The sequence below is a fragment of the Gracilinanus agilis genome, chromosome 4 (genome assembly GCF_016433145.1).
Source record: "Gracilinanus agilis isolate LMUSP501 chromosome 4, AgileGrace, whole genome shotgun sequence".
NCBI classification, from domain to species: Eukaryota; Metazoa; Chordata; class Mammalia; order Didelphimorphia; family Didelphidae; genus Gracilinanus; species Gracilinanus agilis.
The window spans coordinates 295,807,577-295,829,043 of NC_058133.1; the positions used below are offsets into that span (position 1 = coordinate 295,807,577).

The 21,467-nt window shown below is 36.8% G+C and overlaps 1 protein-coding gene across 1 annotated transcript in view; it reads left to right on the top strand.

Moving 5' to 3' along the window:
• The window catches only part of PRIM2 (DNA primase subunit 2), a 409,712-nt gene extending 393,259 nt beyond the window's left edge, over positions 1 to 16,453 (top strand). The window contains exons 20-21 of the mRNA XM_044675355.1: positions 3,057 to 3,125; positions 16,232 to 16,453. Coding sequence (XP_044531290.1) covers positions 3,057 to 3,125; positions 16,232 to 16,453 — 291 coding nt within the window. The remainder of the gene's footprint in view (positions 1 to 3,056; positions 3,126 to 16,231) is intronic.
• Positions 16,454 to 21,467: the final 5,014 nt, after the last annotated feature.

The window sequence follows — 21,467 nt, forward strand, 5'->3', positions numbered from 1 at the left end:
AAGCTTTGTCATCTCTTATTCTCTCTTTACAACTGATCCATCCTATTAAGTACTCTTTTGGGCATTTAAAGACCTCCATTCCAGGCCTCTTCCTTCCTTTCCTGTCTTATACTGTATGGTTCTTCACTGACTCTGTGGTTCAGTTACAGTGGACATTTGCAATTCTTTGAATGCAACATTCCATCTCTCACCTTTTGACTTTCCACTGACTGTACATTCTCTGAATGTTTGCTTGGAATACCTCTTTCTCTGGCTTGCTTCAAAACTCTGCTTAAATTCTGCTTTCTTTGGAGCTTTTTCCTGATTCCCTTAGATTTCAATTTAATTAACCCCAAAGCTAACTTGCTATATACATATATATGTATATATATATATATATGCATATGTTGCTTCCCCCAACTAGATTGCAAACCCCTGGAGGACAAGAACTCTTCTGCTTTATCTTAGTATCTTTTGTATGTTGGACTTATTAGATGCCTTATAAATGTTTGTTGACTTGATTTTTTTCTGCAGTAAATAAATTTACCTAAAAATAGAGTTGTAGACTATTTTTTATCATCTGAAAACTAGCCTAGCTAAATTTGTAGAGGCTTATCATCAGAAGATGGTAAGAATTTGAGCTCAAAGGTCAATTACTTAAGGGGAAGTGTGGGCAAGTGTTTCTTCAATTATTTAACAAAAATAATATATAATTCACCATATATGTTATTAATGGATATACTGTTTATGTTTGTAGTGGGAATATATATTTATAATTTGGATATCATTCAAAGTATATTTTTAATGGGTTTTTGTCTTTCTTAGAGGGAGAAAAGGCAGATTTTTTTTCCTGATTAAAAAGTAAAATTTAATTAAAAAAGAAAGTATTTGTTAAGTACCCATTATATGCCAAATACTATGCCAAGCACCTCAAATAAAAAGACACAATTTTAATGAATGATTGTTCCTATTTATATTAATTTACTTTCACTTACTTTTTGCTATAAAAATTAATGAAAGTAGGCAGGCCAAATATGCACACAGGAATTAAACACACACAGATGGAGTTATGAATCTTTTGAAATACTAGAATACTTGGTGTGTGCATGTGAGTGCACGCGCGCGCGCGCGCGTGTGTGTGTGTGTGTGTGTGTGCGTACACAACAATTTAAGGCTTGCACAAAACCCTTTTATAAAGAATAACTTATTTGAATCCTTGTGAGGAGCTACTAAGGCTATTGTTATAATCCTCATTTCTCAGAGAAGAAAACTGGGAGATTTATGACAATGGTCATACAGTTACTGAGACTAGATTCAAACTCAAGTCTTTTTGAGTTAAAGGACAGCTTTATGACAGTTGTCTCTCTACTCTGTCATGAACACTAACATCCTCACTTGGCCAGGAAAACCTTATGAACTACATTGCTTACATCTTGTGTACCATTAATGCCAGATGTGTTCTTAAATGTCATTACTTTGACAGATTCCACATAGTTAGGCTTTACATTTATTTCTTTGCAATTTTAGTTTTACTTTCATTGATTCATATTGACCTTACTTCTTCTTTACATTTCCAATTTGGAAGAATAGACAGGATCTCACATTTTGATTCCTACTTGCTAATTTATGATTACCATTGATACTCGCCAGGAGGTATTGACAGACTCATCTCTATGGTGATGATCATTTCAATTAACTTTGTATTTGCAAGAGGAAATAGCACTGAAGAGACTATCAGCCTAGAAGTATCTGTACTGCTTGGCAAAAAGTTTGGCAAGTGTGCTTTTCTCCATTATTGTTCACATATCTCTTCATTTCTGCTTAGTGGATTTTCTGCCATAAGAATTCAAGAGAATAGACAGGTGCCACGTGCAGGCAGTGCCCATATGTGTGTTCAGGAGCTTGTTGGCATGGACCTCCATCTTTTTTGTAAGAGATTTAACTGTAAATGGCATAAAGCATGGAAATTTAATCTGTGGGGCTATAACAGAAAAACAATGCGTTTAAGGACATTGTTGACTAGGTCTTTTTGATTTGATCCATTCTGCAAATGTAATTTATTTGTACATCTGTCAATACCTGTAAGACTGCATCCAATAATGAGCATAGCAGGGATTTAAGGGTATGCTCACTCCACTGTTGGATACCAAAAGGTCAGCTTTTTGAATAGGGGGTGGAAATTAACATTTCCCAAGAATTTATTTTCCCCTTCCTGAGGTTATCTCTTAATTCCAGCAATTTACTATGTTTGATAAGCAGGCAGAGTATACATTTTGATTATTTGTGGGGAGGGGAAGGTGATGTAACTTAAAAAATTTCAACTAGCATTGCACTCTGCTGATAAGAATGGGAGTTTGTGCAGTACTGAAGAGATTACATGAAGCACAATTGGAAAGCAAATTGTATTTACAAAAGATAGGCTGATTTTCCTAATAGGTGTTCAGAATAGACCATTCATGCTCATATTCTGCTGAGCTTTACTAGAAATAACTTCATTTCTAAAAAGGACAAATCTGATTGAAGGTAAAAGCACTCCTCCTCTACAGATACTTGTCTAAAGGGTTTACATTAAATTTTCCTGATGGGTGCACAGCAGTATTTTATGCTGTATCTATATAAACTGGTAATGTGGAAAATAAAAATCTAAATACTGTATTTGATTGCTTCATGCTCAAACCACTCAGATTACTAGATTTATATTTACAATTATGGAAGAGATGTTGCAGTGTGATGTTCTGACAATAACTGTCAAAAATGTAATGCCTGGGTGCATTTTCATCTTGTTGTTTAAGTAAAGTTATTGAAATTCACAGTTGAGAGGTCAGAAGATCTCTTTCTATTTGTCGTCATCTGTGGGGGGTTGTTGATGACCAAAATAGCCCCTCCATGGTGTTATCATCTTGTCAGAATTATCATTTTATAGAAATTGCAGAAAATTGTACTGCTACGTGGTTTATATATTTTGCCTGAAGTAAAGAAATGAGAAAAGGCAATTGATGCTTAGTCACTGTATTTTTGGATTAAATTTTTAATTTTTCTGTCTCTCTCTCTCTCTTGATCTCTTTGTCTTCCTCAAGATTTTAGATTACGTAAAAGGCACTCACTACCAGTTGGCCTGCCAGAAGTTCTTTGATCTAACACATAATGTAAGTACACCTTTGAAATTTATAATAAAGATGTCTCTACATATTGTTATAAAAGAAGTCTAAATGATCACATATTATCATATTATAATCTTATTTATTATTGTAACATAAATTGTTATATAAATTACTATCTATTGTTATAAAAATCCTAAAAATTCTAGGGAATTGAGCTATTGCCTCCATCAACCATGATATCAACTATATTGATTTTTATGAGTTAATGAAGCTTTGAGAGACAGTATGATAGAGTGGATTAAGGACCTGATTTACAAGTGGGATGACCTGAGTTTAAGTCCTGCCTGTGACATTTTGAATTTCTGATAAATCAAGTTTCTTAAGGTCCTGGGAACTTCCCATGACTGTAAGTTATGAGCAAGAATGATCTGTGTTGGTAGAAGGAGTTTCCTCATGGCAAAGATCATACACCAATGAAACCACAGGTTTATTTGAACAGCAACAATAACAACAAATTCTTTCTATAATTTCACTTGTTTGCTTTTCACTTTTCTATGAAGTAACACTTTTGCTCTGATATCAAGTATCTTATTAAGAATAAATATTCCATGTGACAAACATACTAAAAATTCTTTTCCTTTAGTGTTGAGAATGTTTATTATTATTTTTCTTTTCAAATACTTTTCATAAATTGTATATAAATGTATTTTTAAAAGCTTATCAGAACTAGTGTGGGAGCAGCGAGGTGACTCAGTGGATAGAGAGCCATACCCAGGGAACTCCTGGGTTCAAATCTGACTTCAAATACTTACTAGCCTTCTGACTCTGGGCAAGTCACTTAGCCCAGTTGCCTAGCCTTACTGCTCTGCTTTTCTGCCTTGAAACTGATAACTTAGAAATCATCTAAGTCAGAAGGTAAAGATTTTTAAAAAGAAAGAAATAACAAGTGTTGAATATAATTAAAGCATTCATCAATAACAAAATTTCATTATTTTTATTAGAGGAAAAATCAATTACTAGGTTAAATATTTATTAAGCATTTACTACATGCCAGGCATTGTGTTCATCACACCAGGCTTAGACAACAAATAGGTATTAGCAATGCCCATTTAGCTTGACCTTTTTCTCAAAAATGCTCTCATTCTCTAATTTGTCTATTCAGCTTGAGAGTTATAATTTCATCTACATTTTAAGTTACTTTTAGACTTTAAAATAGAACTTTATATGTCTGAAACGGAGGTGTTTTTTTTCCCTTGTTTGTATCAAGAATAAAACATTTTATCTAAAAATTAAATTTTTTATAAACTAAGAGATAAAAAGCAATGATGTTGATGGCCAAAGTCTAAAAATATATTTATCAGTTTCCTAAAAAAAGCTCTCGCTATTAGTCAGAGGCAATAGCTTAAGAGTCATATGGAAACAACCTTTCCTTGAGAATAATGAATTATCATTTAGGAATGACTAGGTGGCCTTGGTCTCTATATAGCTATAGTGAGTTTCAAATCAGTGAAAATTTGGGTTTCAAAAAGCTGAAATAGTTTCAATCAGCCCCAAATAACAAGTGCTAGTAACAGACACAATGTGTGTGGAAGAGGCGAAAGTGGCTGGGAATGCGGCTGCCTAAAGATAGATTGCACCAGTGTTCTGGAGGACGACAGCACATTGGGCATCTAGGTGAAGCGAACAGGTCTTTGTGACCTCCTTATGGGCAAGATAGAGAAATGTGATAGAGCCTTATACTTAGAGGGAAGAAAACCCACATTCTAATCTGGCCTCTGTGACTTGCTCACAGTGAGACCCCTGGGAAAGCCGCATCACCTTGGTCTGCTTCGGGGTCCTCCGTTAGAACTGGGGATAATAATAACACCTGCCTCCCCCGATCCTTGTGAGCATCACTATTTGTAAAACACTTACTGCAGTGCTAGCAGGGGTGCTTAATAAAGACTCGTTTTCTTCCTTCATAAAAAATAATAACAATAATAAAATTGGGCAGATTTCTAGATACTGACTAGTTTTACCCAAAGAATGTTCAAATCAGTCAGGGTCATGCCTGCAAAAAGTCTTCAATGGAGAGGAGGATCTGTCCTGTGCAAACATTTTATTTATCCACATAAAGACACAGGAAGTATGCCCGTACCTTTATAGATGACATAAAGTTAGGAAGGATAGTTAATATCTTGAATGTCAGAAGCAGAATTTAAGGAGGTTACATCCAGCTGGAATGTTGGATTCATTGAACAAGAAAAAGCTTAATAAGAATAAAAATTCTGCATTGAGGTTAAAAAACCAACCTCAGATAGATGCTCTTTGGTCATATCTTGCCCAGAACCAGACCTCCATGTTGTTTGCCAGGCACTTCCAGTCCCTACTATGGTGTTCTTCTCTCACACCTCTGATAAGCTCCCCTTTATTTATCGTCACTCTCCATTAGAGTGCAGTGCTTCCCCCTCCTCCCCTTGGGCATGAGTTCTGGAGCCCCCTTTTCACCTCTTCCTCTGCGTGGTGGCGTCCAGTCGCCCTCTGTTCCTTCCTGGGCCTCTCCTCTCTGCCCCATCTTGGCTCTACAGTACTACAGTGACCTCCTAGTAACTGTACCTGCCTCTGGTCTCTCTCTCTGCCCCCTCCAGCCCGCGCCCCTATCAGCCTCTCAGGCTTTTCCAGGGCACACGCCCCTCCTCGGTACACCCCCGTGATTTCCTCAGGCTTCCAGGAGCCAATGCAAAATGCTTTTGCGGGGTGGGGGGGGGGGCCTTCCTAACCTCAGCTCCTCCCCATCCCCATCCCTTGCTCTTGCTCCTTACTCCCCACCACGGCTTCCTCAGCCCAGGGACACTGGCCTCCTGCTGGCTGTTTCACACAGAAGAGACTCCATATTTCAGCTCTGGGCATTTTTTTTCTGGCTATTGTCATGGCTGGTGCCCCCACCCCTCCCCAGACTTCTGGCCTCTCTGGCTTCAAGTCCAAGCTAAAATCTCTCTTATAGTCGCCTTCCCTGTGTTCAGTCGTTTCAATTGTCTGGAACTCTTCATGACCCTGTTTGGAGTTTCTTGGCAGAGATACCCGTGAGCTTTGCCATTTCCTTCTCCAGCTCATCTTACACATAAGGAAACTGAGGCAAGCTGGGTTAAGTGACTTGCCAAGGGTCCCTCGAGCTACTAATCTCTGAGGCCCGATTTGAACTCAGGAAAATGAGTCTTCCTGACTGCAGGTCCTGTACACTGTCCACTGTACCACCTAGCTTTCTCTAACTCCTCTATTCCAGTACTTTCCCTCTTTTAATTATTTCCTATCTAAACAGTTTGTAGCTTTCTTTGTATATGTTTATTTGCTTGTCGCCTTCTCTCCTTAGTCTGTGAACTCCTTGAGGGCAGAGCTTGCCTTTTACCTCTTTTTGACTCTTCAGCATTTATTTCAGTACCTGGATTAAAGTAGGTCCTTAGTAAATGTTAAATGATTGATTGGCTTAGAACTTGACAAGTTCCCAGAGGTCATCTAGTTTAACCCTTATTATAGATTAGGAAACCGAGCCCAGAAAGAGCAAGTAACCTAACAAAAGTCACATTGATAGTAATTGACTGACCTGAATCTAAACTGTGTTATCTGACTCTAAATTCCTTCTACTGTAACATTCTACCTTGGATAATATAAATTATTTCAAATTGTTGCTAAATTTAACTTAGAGAATCCTTCAATAAACTTTTACTTTTAGACAACTTGTTTAAATTAAAATTAAACCAAAGTTTAGAGCACTGGGAAGAAAGCATAGAAATTAGTTAAAATTGAGATGGTCAGAATTAAGCTTTAGTTTATATAGTCAAACATTTATCAAATGCTCACTATGTGCACAAGGATCTCATTATTTATACATGTACATATCTGAAATTCAGCTGACTTCTCAGGTCTGCCCTCTTATCCCAGGTATTTCAATCATTTGCTTTTCCTTTTATTTATTTGTTTGTTTGTTTTTTGGTCTCTTAGTGAGATTTTTTTCCAATGACTTCTCCTTTGACCTTCAAGTCCTAAGTTGGCAAATGTATTTTACATACACCTCCCTCTCTCTGTTCCTCCCTCCCTCCATCTCTCTGTCTCTGTCTCTGTCTCTTTTTCTCTCTCTCTCTTTCCCCCTCTATTTCTGTCTGTCTCTCTATCTTTCTCTGTGTCTCTGTCTCTTTGTCTCCTCTCTCTTCCTCTTTTCTTCCTCCTGTCTCCCCTCTCTCTCCCTCTCCCTCTCATCTGTCTCTCTCCTTCTCCCTTCCTCTCTCTCCCCCTCTCTTCTCTCTGCCTCTCCCTCTGTCTCTCTGCCCCCTCTCTTCTGTCTCTTTCTGCCCCCTCTCATCTCTCTCTATCTCTCTCTTTCTGTCTCTGTCTCTCTCCTTATCTCATTCTCTCTCTCATATGCCTTCAATATTAAGAAAAAACTGATTATTATTGATGAATTTAGCATTCACTATATGAAGTTATACAACCTGGACCTGTTATTTTTTTCATTGATGGGACAATCCTATTTTGTAAAATGAATGGTTTCTCTTCCATGTTGCTGTCAGAAGATTAGCTCAGTGTCCAATGCAAAGACCATCCAAACTTTATATTCCTAAAACACCTTTTCTTTTCTTTTTTGTTACCATTTATTTCTATCTTTTCGATTGATATTATATATATGTAATATATATAATGTAATATATAATACATAATATTACAATAATATATTACATGATTTGTTATAAATATGGAATAAATTAGAATAAAAATGCTTATCTAAGAGAAGCAAACTTTCACTATAGCTATGTCCAGAAATCTATGTCTCATTTCCCTCCCCTTCTCAAGAAGGCAGGTGATATGATATAGATTGTACATATGTTACCATATAAGACATATTTTTCTTTTTGTCATGTTACAAAATAAGACATATATTGATAATACTAGAGAAAAATTCATGAAGTTAAATGAAGAACTTTATGTTTTAGTCTGCAATTGGATTGTTTCCTTCTTTGATGGTAGATATCCTTTTCCATGAGTCCCTTGGAGTTATCCTGGATCCTTGCCTTGTTGACCATAGTTAATTCATTCAGAGTGGATTATCATATATTACTGTTGTTACTGTGTACAATGTTTCTCCTGGTTCTGCTCACTTTACTTGCATCACTTCAAGTAAGTCTTTTCAGGTTTTATTTGTGATGACTTTGTTTGTCATTTCTTATAACACAATAGTATTCCATTACAATCATATACCACTACATGCTCAGCCAATCCCCAATTGATGGAGATCCCTTTTAGTTCCATTTCTTTTGTTCTTTAAAGAAACAACAACAAAAACTGCTGTAAATATTTTAGAATATAGTTTCTTTCCCTTTTTTCATGGCCATCTTCAGAAATCAAACTAATGGTAATATTACTGGGACAAAAGGTATATACAGTTTTATAACCCTTTGAGTATAATTCTAGATTGCTCTCCAGAATGGTTAATACCCCTATTTTTCCACATCTCCTCTAACATTTATCTTTTAACCTTTTTATCATTTTAGCCAATTTGAGAGGCATCTTAAGAGTTGTTTTGATCTGCATTTCTTTAATAAGAACTTATACAGGAAAGTTCTCCTAATTTTTCATTATAGTCAAATTTAAACCATTTAATTTTGTTAAAAAATGTTTGAAATTAAAAACCTAAATCTCCCCAGCACCCCTGAGATTATGTGTTTCTTAGAACTTTATAGATCTCAGACTGGAAAAGGACCTTATTGATCTTATAGTATAAATTGATGTTCCTATTCACTTCATTCTATGTCAGTTGATACAAGTCTTATTCCAGCCCTCTCATTTGAAAAAACTAAAGGCCCAGAGATGTTCTTTGACTTGCCAAAGGTCACATAGGTGGTATGAGAGCGAGGATCTGATTGAAGTTCAGTATTCTTCTACACCAATATACATGTGACATATAAACATATTGCCAGTTTTCAGATAGTTTAAAAATTCATTCTTAATTTAATAAAAATATTTTAAAAATACATGTTTAAACCCCCTCCCACGGATGGATATGATTATTTAACTTAAAGTTTTTCTACATGTAACTATTCATCTAGCTGCCCACTACTGATTTTTAGATATATTCCTCTTATTGTTTTCCTTACATTGTTGATTTTTTAAAGATTATCTTTACACTCTTGATGATTTGCAATCCCTCCCCCTTGCCAACAACCCTAAGTTTATCTTTCTGAATGCTCTGTGATCAAATCTCCCTTCAATAGAAGTTTTGAAAATGAACCACAGTTAATTGATACCATTTGCTGCAGCCCTATGATAGTTCCATATGGCTTTTTTTGTAATACCAGCTGCCTCATTATCAGCTGTCATTGCGAAATCTCTTGATTAAAACCCAGAGATCCCATAGGTACAACAGAATTGCTTCCTTTCCTTCAAAAACCACATTTGCCATGGCAGAAATATGAGACCTATATTTGTGTGAAGGTCATCTTGTGCAAAATATGTTGATCCCAAGCAAGCGTTGGCAAGATAATCACTTGGTAAATGAAATAAACTGGCCTATTGGAAGCCTATTTGCTTGTGAACTGAGGGAGCAGTATTTTAAGCTTTTTTTCCCCTTGCATTTTAGAGTATTTATTACTTGTTTTCTTGCTACAAATGGAAATGAAAGCTGAGAGCTGGTACAAATTGTTATTTTAATTTTAGTCCAATATAATTATAGTGTAGTACCTTGGCTTAGAAGACTGTTCAGGGAATAAATTATTCTGGATAGCTGAATTTTCTAGACAGCTGAGTATTTATCTCTTTTAAGTATCAGCCTTTAAAAAATTATTTCAACCATTTTGAATAGAAATCTTTATAAAATGTATTATATACTTTCCTACTCTTTCAAAATGATTCAACCTTTTCTTGTTGACTCAGCATCATTATTCAATTCACAAAAACTTATTAAGCTTTTGCTATGTGCTAGGCTTTAGAGAGTACAAAGACAAAAAAGAAAACTGTCTCTGCCTTGCAGAAACAGCTGGGCATTGTTCAGCAGGTCCCAAACTTTCTTGTCCAATGTGTTCTTAGTGTCTCAGTAATTTATTCATGGTGCCTCAAGGCCAAAAGAAGTGCCCAGTGGTTCAGTTTATTAAGTTGTTAGGTCCAAAAAACTAAGCAAGGGTTTATGTCCCAATAACCTACTAACCATCTGAAAAAATAATAGACATAATTTGAAAGAAAAAAAATTTCATTCTTAATTAAACACAGTTACTACTTTTGAAATGTATATGCCTATTGGGCATTGCAAAAACAAAACAAAACAAAAAAAACCAACAACAAAAAAAAAGAAACACCTTTGGAATCAGATTGGACAGTGGACATGGGTTTTCCCCTGGCTCTTGTCTTTTATCACAGCAACCACTGAAAACCCAGCTTTGCAAAGACAGGACACTGCAGACAAGAAAACTGAAGAAGTTACTGGTGTAGTTGAAAATACAAGTAAATGAAATGTATCTCAAACATTTTCATAGAATGAATCATCAGAAGAAATATATCCTGACCTAATGATGAGACCAGGAACTACCTTAATCTGGGAGTTTTCATGGTAACCAAGAGATGCCAAGTATTGGTGGATTTCCTGCAAAAATTTCAAATATCTCTAATGTCCTTCGGAGCTTTTGTGAGCTTCTTATGGCAACCTGGGACTCTGATGCTTTGTGATGCCCAATATGGGCATAGTAAATAGTGACCTGGACTTGGAATCAGAAAGACCAGTGGTCAGACCCTTTCTCTGATCCATGCTCACAGTGCATCCCTGAGTTGAGTTACTTAACCTCTCAGTGCACTGGACAGCTCTCTAAAATGCCACATTGCAGAGAATGTGCCAACTTGCATTGGTAAAAGGAGTTTCCTCATCTGGGAGATCACTCTTCTGCTGATGCAATCATATTCCCCATCCATATTCTTGCCTTCAGAGTGTCAAAACCACATAGAAATAGGGGCCAGTAATTACACATAAAGGTCCCTATTGGCTGCATATCCACTTAGTTTTAAAATATATTATTGATATTTTATTGTATTTTTATTTATTTCCAAATTGCATTTTCATCTGGTTCAGCCGTACATCTCCCTAACTTCCTGCCTTATTTCACAGAATCTTTAAGATTCCACAGAAACACCATCATTTTTGTATTGATTGTTTATTGAATAAGTATTTAAAAGCTTAAAAGGTCCCCTCCAAAGCAATTCCTTTTGCAAGGAGAATAAAGTAGTTTTTATAATCATTACCAGTCATATAAAATCAACAAATATTTGTTGAAGTCTTAGTATGGATAAGACCATTGTACTAGGTGTTAGGAACTCATAAATGCTAAAGGACAGTCCCTGCCCTAGGGAAGTTTATACTCTAGGAGGGCAAGATGCACAAATGTATGTAAAACAGAAGGGCCAAGAATGCTCTAGGAAAATTTCATGAGGAAAATAGACTTTTAGCTGTGATGACCTGCTTTGGAATCAAGGAAGGCTTCATAAAGGAGGGCATCTGTTGGAGTTCCAGTCTCTCCTGATTGAATATAATAAGTTCCTTGGCTGGAGGGATTATTTTAATAGTTTGTCTTTGTATCTCCAGGACTCAGTCTCCAACATAGTAAGTACTTGAGAGATGCTTATTGATTAATTGATTTGCTTATAGTACTGATATTCCAAAATTTTTAATTTACTTGGTTATGGATAGAATCTCTTAAATGAAACTATTGATACTAGAAAAAACAACAAAACATCTTTTATTTTTGCAATGTTGTATAGTCCTCAGGGTACCTACACTTATTTAATCTTCACAACAACCATGTGAGGCAGTTGGAGCAAATACTTCCTTTTATAGATCAGGAAATTAAGGTTCAGAAAACCAGCACTAGAACCTGGGTCTTCTGATTTCTCGTTCAGTATTCTTGTGTGTCAGGGAATCCTTACTTTCAGAATGGGTCTAGAGGGGATGGAAAAGTAGGAGAGGACTTTAATAATAAAGAAAGCCAGTAACCAAATGTTATGATAGAAGGGGAGAGAGAGTCTATATGGTGAGACTCTCTTCTAGCTCTCCCCTCCTGCCGAATATGTACTGGGAGACTTTAAGGGGGTGTCACCCTGAAATTGGGTGACCTGGATGATTGTGCCACCCCACAGGAGTTGGGGGCAAGGCTTCCTTATAAGATGAGGTATGTGGTACCCCAATCTGATTCTGATTGAGGGCGGGGTTCACACAAGCCTCTCCCGAGGTCAGTCAACTTCACAATGGGTGGTCTGGCTCTAAGATGGAGGTAGCTAAACCAAGCTGTGGTTCCTCTCCCCCTCATTGTCTCTCAGGCACTCCAGAACACTATCTGACTAATGAATGGCTTTTATTATTTGCAACTTAGGGGTTGGGGAAAGGGGTGAAAGGCAGAGGGATTTGGGGGTGCCCTCTTCTCTATTTCTATGGGGTCCATCACTCAGGTGGGGACTTTTAGAGTTCCCACTCCTAAGCATCTCCCTCCGCCTCTTCTCCTTCAGTTTCTATTTCTATTTTCTATTTTTATCCTTTTCTATAATTGTAAGTTAGACTGGAAAGGGTCTCTCATCAAGGTTGGGTAATGGGAGAAGGAGACTAAGAGATTGCTCCCAAAATGGAGTTCGAAAACTTAGCTTACTCATTGGTTGAAGTCTTGATGGGTCAGAAGCGCTAGGATGCCTTTGACCAGGAATCAGGTTTCAATTTCCAAAGAAGATCCTCAGGAAGCCTTCAGGACTGGATCCAAGCTGGGACGTCCTCCCCCTCTCTCCTCCCACTCCTCTGGAGAATTCCCAGAATTCTCTCTGGTCTCAACTGTCACCAACTGTCACCAACTGTCAGCTGCTCCTTCTCTGGCTCCTTTTGTCCCCTCTCCCTTGCACAAATCCCATCCTTACAGGACCAGGTTAGGAAGAACTTAAATGTCAAGCAGAAGAGTTTAGGTTTTGTCCTGGAGGTAATAGGGGGCCTCAGAGACACAATCAGACCTATAAAATCACCCTGATGGCAGAGTAGAAGATGGTTTCAAGTGGGAAGATAATGGAGGCAGGGAGGCCAGTCAGAAGGCTATTGTGGTAGTCTGAATGAGACAGTGATGGAGGCCTGCTCCAGAACTGAGGCTGGAAGGGTAGAAAAGAGAGCTATAAGATGAATGCTTTTGAGGTAGAAAAGACAAGATTTAGCAGCGGATTAGCTCCATGGACTGGATGAGCATGAGGAATTGAGGATGATGTTGATGTCCCAAACCTGGGCACTTGGGGGATGACGTCATCTTCCCCAGTGATGTGGGAGCTCCAAGGAGAAGATAGCACGTTCTGTCCTGGGGTGTTGGGTTTGAGCTAGTCACGTGACAGCTAGTTCAAGGTGTCCAGTAAGCAGTTGGTAATGCAGAAATGTATAAAAAGTGAGATTTTAAAAGTCGCTGATGCCTCAGTGTTCATGAATCTTATTATAGACTGGTTAGAGAAACTTCAGGGACCCGTTTGGAAATTGGGCCGTAAAGAAGCAGATAAAATTCTGCTCTAATAAGTTCGAGCAAAACTGTTAAGGAGATTCATTCTTTACTAAACTAATCTGCTGTATGCTGAATATGGTTACTCAAAAATAACTCTACACATCTCAGCAAAAGAATGATTGAATCATTGGGTTCTTAAATAAGTGGTATCATGAGAGGATTTATCTTTATTGATCCATTCATAGTACTGATCAAGTCTTGATGAATAAATTCCAATATAGAACTTTTTTAATTTTAAGAAGAATTGAATTTCCTAAAGAGGGCACAAAATATTGTTTGATTGAAAAAATGAGACTCTTTGGGCTTTTTTTAACTGGGGGAAGGAGATTTTATAATAATATATGTACATATATAAATATATATATATATAATAGCATGATTTCATAATAATATTCCAGGACCTGACAAAATCTTTGGGATTTTCTCTATTTACTCCAACACTTGAATTCACCACAATAGTGAAGATTTAATCTTATATATGGTTGTTTTTCATATATATACCACTCACTTTATAATAGAATTCACTCAGAACTAATAGAACTCTAGATTTTTAAGAATTGCATATAGTTTGTTATAACTGACCTTTCTGCTAGAAGTTTTTGTTTAGAATGTAATAAATAGCATCTAAGGATTATTTATACTCATAGCTAGTATTTATATAGCACTTCAAGATATGGAAAGCACTTCACAAATATTATCATGTTTTATCCCCACTATAACAATAGGATGTAAGTACTCTTTTATTATTCCATTTTATAGATGGAGAAACTGAGACAGATGAGTTAAGTAAATGACTTGCCCTGTGAGTCATACAATTAGTTAAGCGTATGCTCTGAACTCATATCTTCCTGACCCCTCTACCTATGCCACCGAACTGCCTCCAGGTGATTCTGTTTATAGTTATTTGATCAAATTAAAATGAAAAAAAAAAAAGAAAAATAATAACAACAGCTAACATTTAGTTATTGTTTACTATGTGCCAGGCACTATGCTAAATGCTGTACAATTCTTATCTCATTTGTTCCTCACAACAACCCTGGTATGATTCTGGATCCAGCATTTTATCCACTGTGCTCTCTATCTGTCTAGATGTTTATATGTTTATAACTATTGATTGGATTAAAATGGAAAGAAATATGCTCATTGTCCAATATCCAAACACTTTTCACATTATATTAAACAGTCCTGAGAACTGAAGATAACATAGTGCTTTCTTTGGAATTCATAGTCAAAATAAGATTTATTTCCAAAATCACTTATAGTTACTTGGTAAAGATTTGTTCTTTTTGAGAAGATGGATATGAAGTAAAAATCATTGACATGATCATCTTGAACCACATTGAGATTTCTAGAAATGACCTAAATGGTGCCACCCAGAGATAACACAAGACAGTTATTATCAAAGGATTGCTGAGAACTCAGCATTGCTTTGAACAAGAATCATCTGCCAGCCTTAGAAATAAGAAAGTTGCCTTACTCACAGCAAGTGACCAGGAAAAAACCAGAGACTTCCCATAATTCCACTCCATATGATTTGAAGAGATTTGAGTTATTTCTTTTACATAATTTCATAAATTGTTGTTTACAAACATATACTATTGTGCTTAGAAGAAATGAGGAAAATCATTTGAAAAGTACCAGTTAAGACTTGTACCAACCGACATAGAATGAAGTGAATAGGAACATCAATTTATTTTATACTATAAGATCAATATTATAAAAAGTAAAGTTTGGAGGACTTTTATAAACTGATAGAAGAGTATACTGAGCAGAACCTTTTATGCAATAACAACAACAGCATAAAGACAAATAACTTTAATCATTTATGATTTCAGATAACTGATGATGAAGCATGCCATCAGTTAAAGAAGTGATAGATTTTGATTGTGGACGTGTCATAAATAACTTTTTGTGGGGGGCAGCTGAGTAGCTCAGTGGATTGAGAGCCAGGCCTAGAGATGGGAGGTCCTAGATTCAAATCTGGCCTCAGACACTTCCCAGCTGTGTGACCCTGGACAAGTCACTTGACCCCCATTGCCTAGCCCTTACCACTCTTCTGCCTTGGAGTCAATACATAGTATTGACTCCAAGACGGAAGGTAAGGGTTTAAAAAATAAATAAAATAAAATAATTTTTTTGTGGATAGTTGTTGATTAAACTTGTTTTGCTTGACTATGCATATTTATTAAAATAAACTTGTCTTTTTTCATTTGTGTGGATGGTAGGAAAGAGAAAAGAGATTTTTCTTAATTGTTTTAATAGAGAGATAGGAGAATATTATAGATCTGAACTTTCTGATAAGGTTACTGTGTTTTTAGTTTTATTTAATTATTTTACTTTGTTACAAGAGACATCATGAATCAAGAGTGAACTCTAAAAGTTTGTGACGTAAAAAATATAGCACATCCATAAAGCTGGACATATAAAAATGAAAAATAGCTAGATAAAATAAGATCAATGGGGAAGTCCTGATGTATTTACTCTCACTGGCTGTGTTCTGGAAAATGATACAGCGTGGTTCAAATATTAAACTGATTTTAGTGATAACAAGGTTGGTTTTGAAGACTACATAGTATGTTTGCTGTGTTGGGGCTCATGAACACTATGTCTCTTTGTCTGTTCTTACAGGTTGAAGATGTGTTTTCTTTGAATCATCCTAATCAGTATTTTTTGGAAAGCCAGAAGCTTCTCAATGGTGGCCGAGAAGTCAAGAAGGAGCCCAGCCAGTCAGAAGTTCCTCAGACCAAGCAGAGTGTCCAGAAAACTGCTAATTCAACTTTTCCTACAGCATCTTTAGATTCTACTCTTGAAATGGATATGGAAGGGTTGGAGGGTTACTTCAGTGAATAATTCTTCACTGTCTCCCTTCTTCCTCAACCTGCAGTTGTTCTTTCTAGGTTTTAGCAGGATCCCCTTCCTAATTAGTATCAGGAGAGAGTCATTTCCCTGGATGGATATAGTTATTTCATTCATATTAGAACTTAAAAGTATCTTTTAATTTTTCCTTGTTTAACCTATTAATTTGCTACTTCTTTTTATCTACTAGTGAAAATAAATACTGAAATATAAGTGCAAATGTTGTGTATATGTATGAGAGAGAAAAAAGATACTGAAGCAAAGAGCAGATTGGATATTCCCACTTTTGAAAAAATGATATCATATTCCAGAAATATCCCAACATGCTGCTGGTTGCCAAATACCAGGAAGGGAGGGGGTGGAAGTCATCAGAGAAGAGCAAATCAATCCCAGTCCACAAAAACTGTTTCTTATCTGGGCAATCCTTTTTGTTGATGTTGTTGCATAAAAAGGAGGGAATAGATTGCCATTTGTGTGCGTGTGTTTCTGTGATTGACAGCAAAATCTCTCAAGTGCACTATAAGTCTGTGACTTGTAAATGAATGGATAAAGGAACAAAGAAAGACCTTGTATATAATCTGGCATAGTTTTCATTTTCATTGTGATGCCTCATTACCTAAAGTAATTAAACTTACCCAACTTTAATTTTCAGTTTATTCTTTGATGAGCTCACTAAGAATCAAAAGTTGCTAAGGGGGAAAGATATAAGGAAGGCTTGTATGAAGTAATTTCATTTTCTGTCCTTTAAAATTCAATGCTTCCTGCTTCTGATGACAATTAAGTAAAGTCAAATAAATTTGGTGGTTTATGTGGGTCTTACAGGAATTATAGGTTTCTTTGAAAGTTGTATAAGTATCATGAAAAGAAAATTAGATTTTTGATGCCTATACTTAGAACTGGAAGAGACTTTTGAGGTCCTTTCCTATCCATCCAACTCTCTTTTTTGGTGGATAAGGAATCTGAGCCCCAGAGAAATGAAATGATTTATGTGGTCCTAGATCTAGTTCTGGAAGGGACCTCAGAGGCCACCTAGTCTGATGATTTTCCTAAAGCACAGATAAACTCCAGTGGCTCCTTGTCACTTGAAGGATTTAAAGCCCTCCATTTCAAGCCCTCACACCTTTCTAGTCTTGCTGCATTTTGCTTAAGGCCACATACTTTTTGACCCAGGGTTCCTTGATATCCCCCGTGAACCAAGACATCCCATTTCTTGGCTCAGGCCAACTTCTCTGGCTGTCTCCCATGCCTAGAATACTCTTCCTCTTCAACTTTACTTAGTGAACATCTCATCTTTTATAGGAAACCTCTTCCAAACTCTCTTAATTCTAGTGACTTCCCTCTTTTAACTATTTCCTATTTAGCCTATGTATAGTTTTCTCTATATATATTTGCTTGTGTGTCCCTCCACCCCAACCCCCAACATGGTTCTTGAGGGCAAGAACTATCTTTTGCCTCCTTTTTTATCCCCAGAGCTTAGCACAGTGCCAGGCATATATTAAGTGCTTAATCAGTGTTTATCAATTGGTTGTTTGGCAGTCTAATCTCCTTACCTTACAAATGAGGAAATTTAGGTAAGCTTGGAGCAATTACATTTCTTGCCCCAAGTTGTAAGTTGCACAGGTGTGATTTGAACCCAGATTCTCTCATTCAAGCACCAGTGCCATTTTTAATCAATTAAACCAAAGCTGAATAGCCACTTGCTGTGTATGCTTTCCCTGAGAGGTAGGGATGGGGAGTTGGGATTTCTTTCATGGAGAGATTGGACTAGATTCCATTGAGATCTCTTCCAATTCTTAAATTCTCTGGTTTGGTGATTCAGCAAACATTTTGTGCCACATATGTCTTGGCACATAGGGATACAAAGACAAAAAAAAAACCCCAACAATCTTTGCCCTCAAGGAACTTCCAGTCTAGCTGGAGGTCATAACATATAGACAAAATAAGTCCAAAATAGAAGGTGACTTGGATTCCCCTGGGCTATGTGGATGGTGTTAATTCCTAGTTTGAGTCATTACTTTGGCACTTTCTAGGTGTGTGTGGTCTTGGCTTAGTCATTTAATCTGACTGTGGCTAATTTTCTATCTCTTCAAAATGACAGTACCAATATATGCCTATTTTATATGTCTATCACCAGTTCATTTTGAGGAAAATATTTTATTAATCCTTACACTTCTCTGTAAATTCTAACCTTATTCCATCCCTCTCCTTTTGGCTTTATCATCCCTCAGTGCCAAAGTCGGTGCTATGTGCACAAAGTTAGGGTCCTGCCACCTCTTATGACTTGAATTGCTTGTCCCTGGCCCAGGGTCCAGCAGACCCCCAGACAGGCCAGTTTTGTCATTCTGTCTACTTAGGGGACTAAAAGTAGAGATGTGATGGCTTAAAAAATTATTTTGAGGTAGTAGAATAAAGTATAAATCAAAAGCATCCTTTCACTTGGAGGAAAAAAGGTTTTTGTTTTTCCTTATCCTGAGTAAGGTGCTAACTAAATGGACAGGGATACTTCATATTGAGGGGAAAAAAAAGTTGATATTCACTGAGGCAGGATGGCAGAGTGGTAGGCTTGGAATCATAGAAGAACCAGGTTCAAATGTAGTCGTTGACACTAGCTCTGAGACCCTGAGCAAGTCATATCAGCTTTTCTTGTTTCAGGCAAATCTCTTTATTATTTGTCCTCAGAGTCATAGACACCCGCTGGTGGTCAAAGAAATTCCCTTACTGGGAGTTCCTCTAAGCTGGACAAAATCATTTATTTTTTAAAAGACTATTAAGTGAGAGGTGGGGGGGGGGGGTGTGTGTGTGCAGTAATCAAGCATTTATTAAAGTGTCTGCCATGTGCCAGGCACCTTACAAATGTCTCATTTGATCCACATGGCAACCCTAGGATATTGGAAAACTTTGCTTCAGCAAATATTTATTAAGGCCCTACTTTGTGCCATTAGGGATAGATTCAAAAGTAAGACTATCTCTGCCCTCAAGGAGCTTATATTCCATTAGGAAAAACAATAGATTTACAAATAAGTTTCTGTTATGATTGAAAAAAGGAAATAATAAAGAATACTCTTCTTGCCCCAGTTTAGTATGGCATCTTTTGGGGAGGGGATTGGTTCATAGTTGGCAGTATTTAACAAAGCTTCCTTTTTCTACTATCATGTATTTTAACCTATATATATATATATATATATATATATATATATATATGTAGAGTATATGTAAATATATATTTAGAATATATTTTATATTATCTATCTATATTTTTCCTCCTTTCAAAAATCATACAGTTCCTTCCTAACTTACTTGTTTTGAAGGTTCTCCGGTCATCGAAAGGATGGAGAAATTGCAGCCTGGTGTGCATTCAACACTCTTTTTAGTATATTTCATGTCTTGGATAGAATATCGATTTTAAGCTGTGAGCCTCCTGAGTCAGGATCATATCTCTCACACATACTATGTACTTTCTCAGGCCTTCTGTTGGTGGTCAGAAATAATGCAAGTTAAAATGCATCATCGTTAGCAGCATTACACACTCACTTGCTTTTTAATAAGGTCTGTGATCTCCTGTGACTTATGTACATACAGGAGATTACCAAATTTTCTGAGAAAAGTTCATTAGTGGACATAGGAAGGAGAAGGGTGCTATATCAGGAGACAGAAATTAATGTCCCTCTTTTGCTTTATTTGAACTGGCAACAGCAATTTATTTTTCATGCTTCAAGGAGCTTGACAGTTTTGATACATTTTCCTAGTAAACCAACCTGTTTGAATTGGATGGTTTAAGAAGAACCCCAAAGAGAAATAAAAAAAACAGCACCTTTCTTTTAAACTGTAGCCAAATTAAAACACGAGTCTTCCACATCTTTTAACTTTCTTGGCTTTTGTAACCTCATCAAGACAGAGAGGTTGAAGGATTATTCAAGACAAAAGAAGAGACTGTCATTGTTCAACCATTTAGGTCATATCCGATTCTCTGTGACCTCTTTTTGGTGTTTTCTTGGCCAAGATACTGGAATGGTTTGCCATTTCATTCTCCAACTCATTTTACAGATGAGGACACTGAGGCAGACAGGGTTAAGTGACACACAGATAGTATGTGTCCAAGGCTAGATTTGAACTCGGGTAGATGAGTCTTTCTGATCACCAAGTCCACCCTCTCTCCACGGTGCCACCAGTGATTGAGAAAAAGCAAGCTGGACATTTGAAGTGGTAGGAGCAAAGTCTATCATGCTTTCTTTCATGTTATTGCCTAGTCATTTTTCTCCCTCCGTCTTAACACAATATTTAAAAAAAAAAAAAAGCTTAATTGTAATCTACATAAAAAAAACACTGATGAGATTTTAAGTAAACTTTTCAAGACTGCTTGCAATATTGTAGAATCATAAAATGAAATGGTTAAAGATTTTAAATGAGACGGGGAAATGTACCAAGGAAAGGAAAGATCTTTAATTCATATAGAATTTTTAAGAAGCCTAGGGATTTCTTCTCTGTCTAAAAGCACGCGGGGTGTTTTGCTTGTTACAGTCTGCTGTCTTACTGATACTCAATGACTTTGCAAGCAAACTTCTGTTATTCTTTGCAAAGAAGAAAAGCAAACTTCTGGGATTTCAACTTGAAAGGCGAGATGAGACAACTCTAAAGTTCCAGATTTGGTGAGAGTGTACTGTTTGCAAATTTAATCAAGGTCTTCCACAGGCATCAGCTTGACATTAAATTTAAGTGCCCATTAAAGGAGGATTTGACAGCAGCTCAGAATGCAAGGCTTAATCTGAGGACATCTTTACAGCTAGGAGGGGGGAAAAAAGTTGAGCAACCTCAAACCACTGTAGTAATTAGTGCCATTTGCCAGCCTTCCCGTCTAATGCTGGGAAGGGGGCGAGAAGTAGAGAGAGAGAGAGGGGCTAGAATCTAAATGTGGTAGAATGAGGCAGCAAAGTGGAGTGGATAGAGTAATGGAATTTCTATTCTAACTCAGACTCTAGACCTTTACTAAAAATCTCTTGATCTTTCAGAC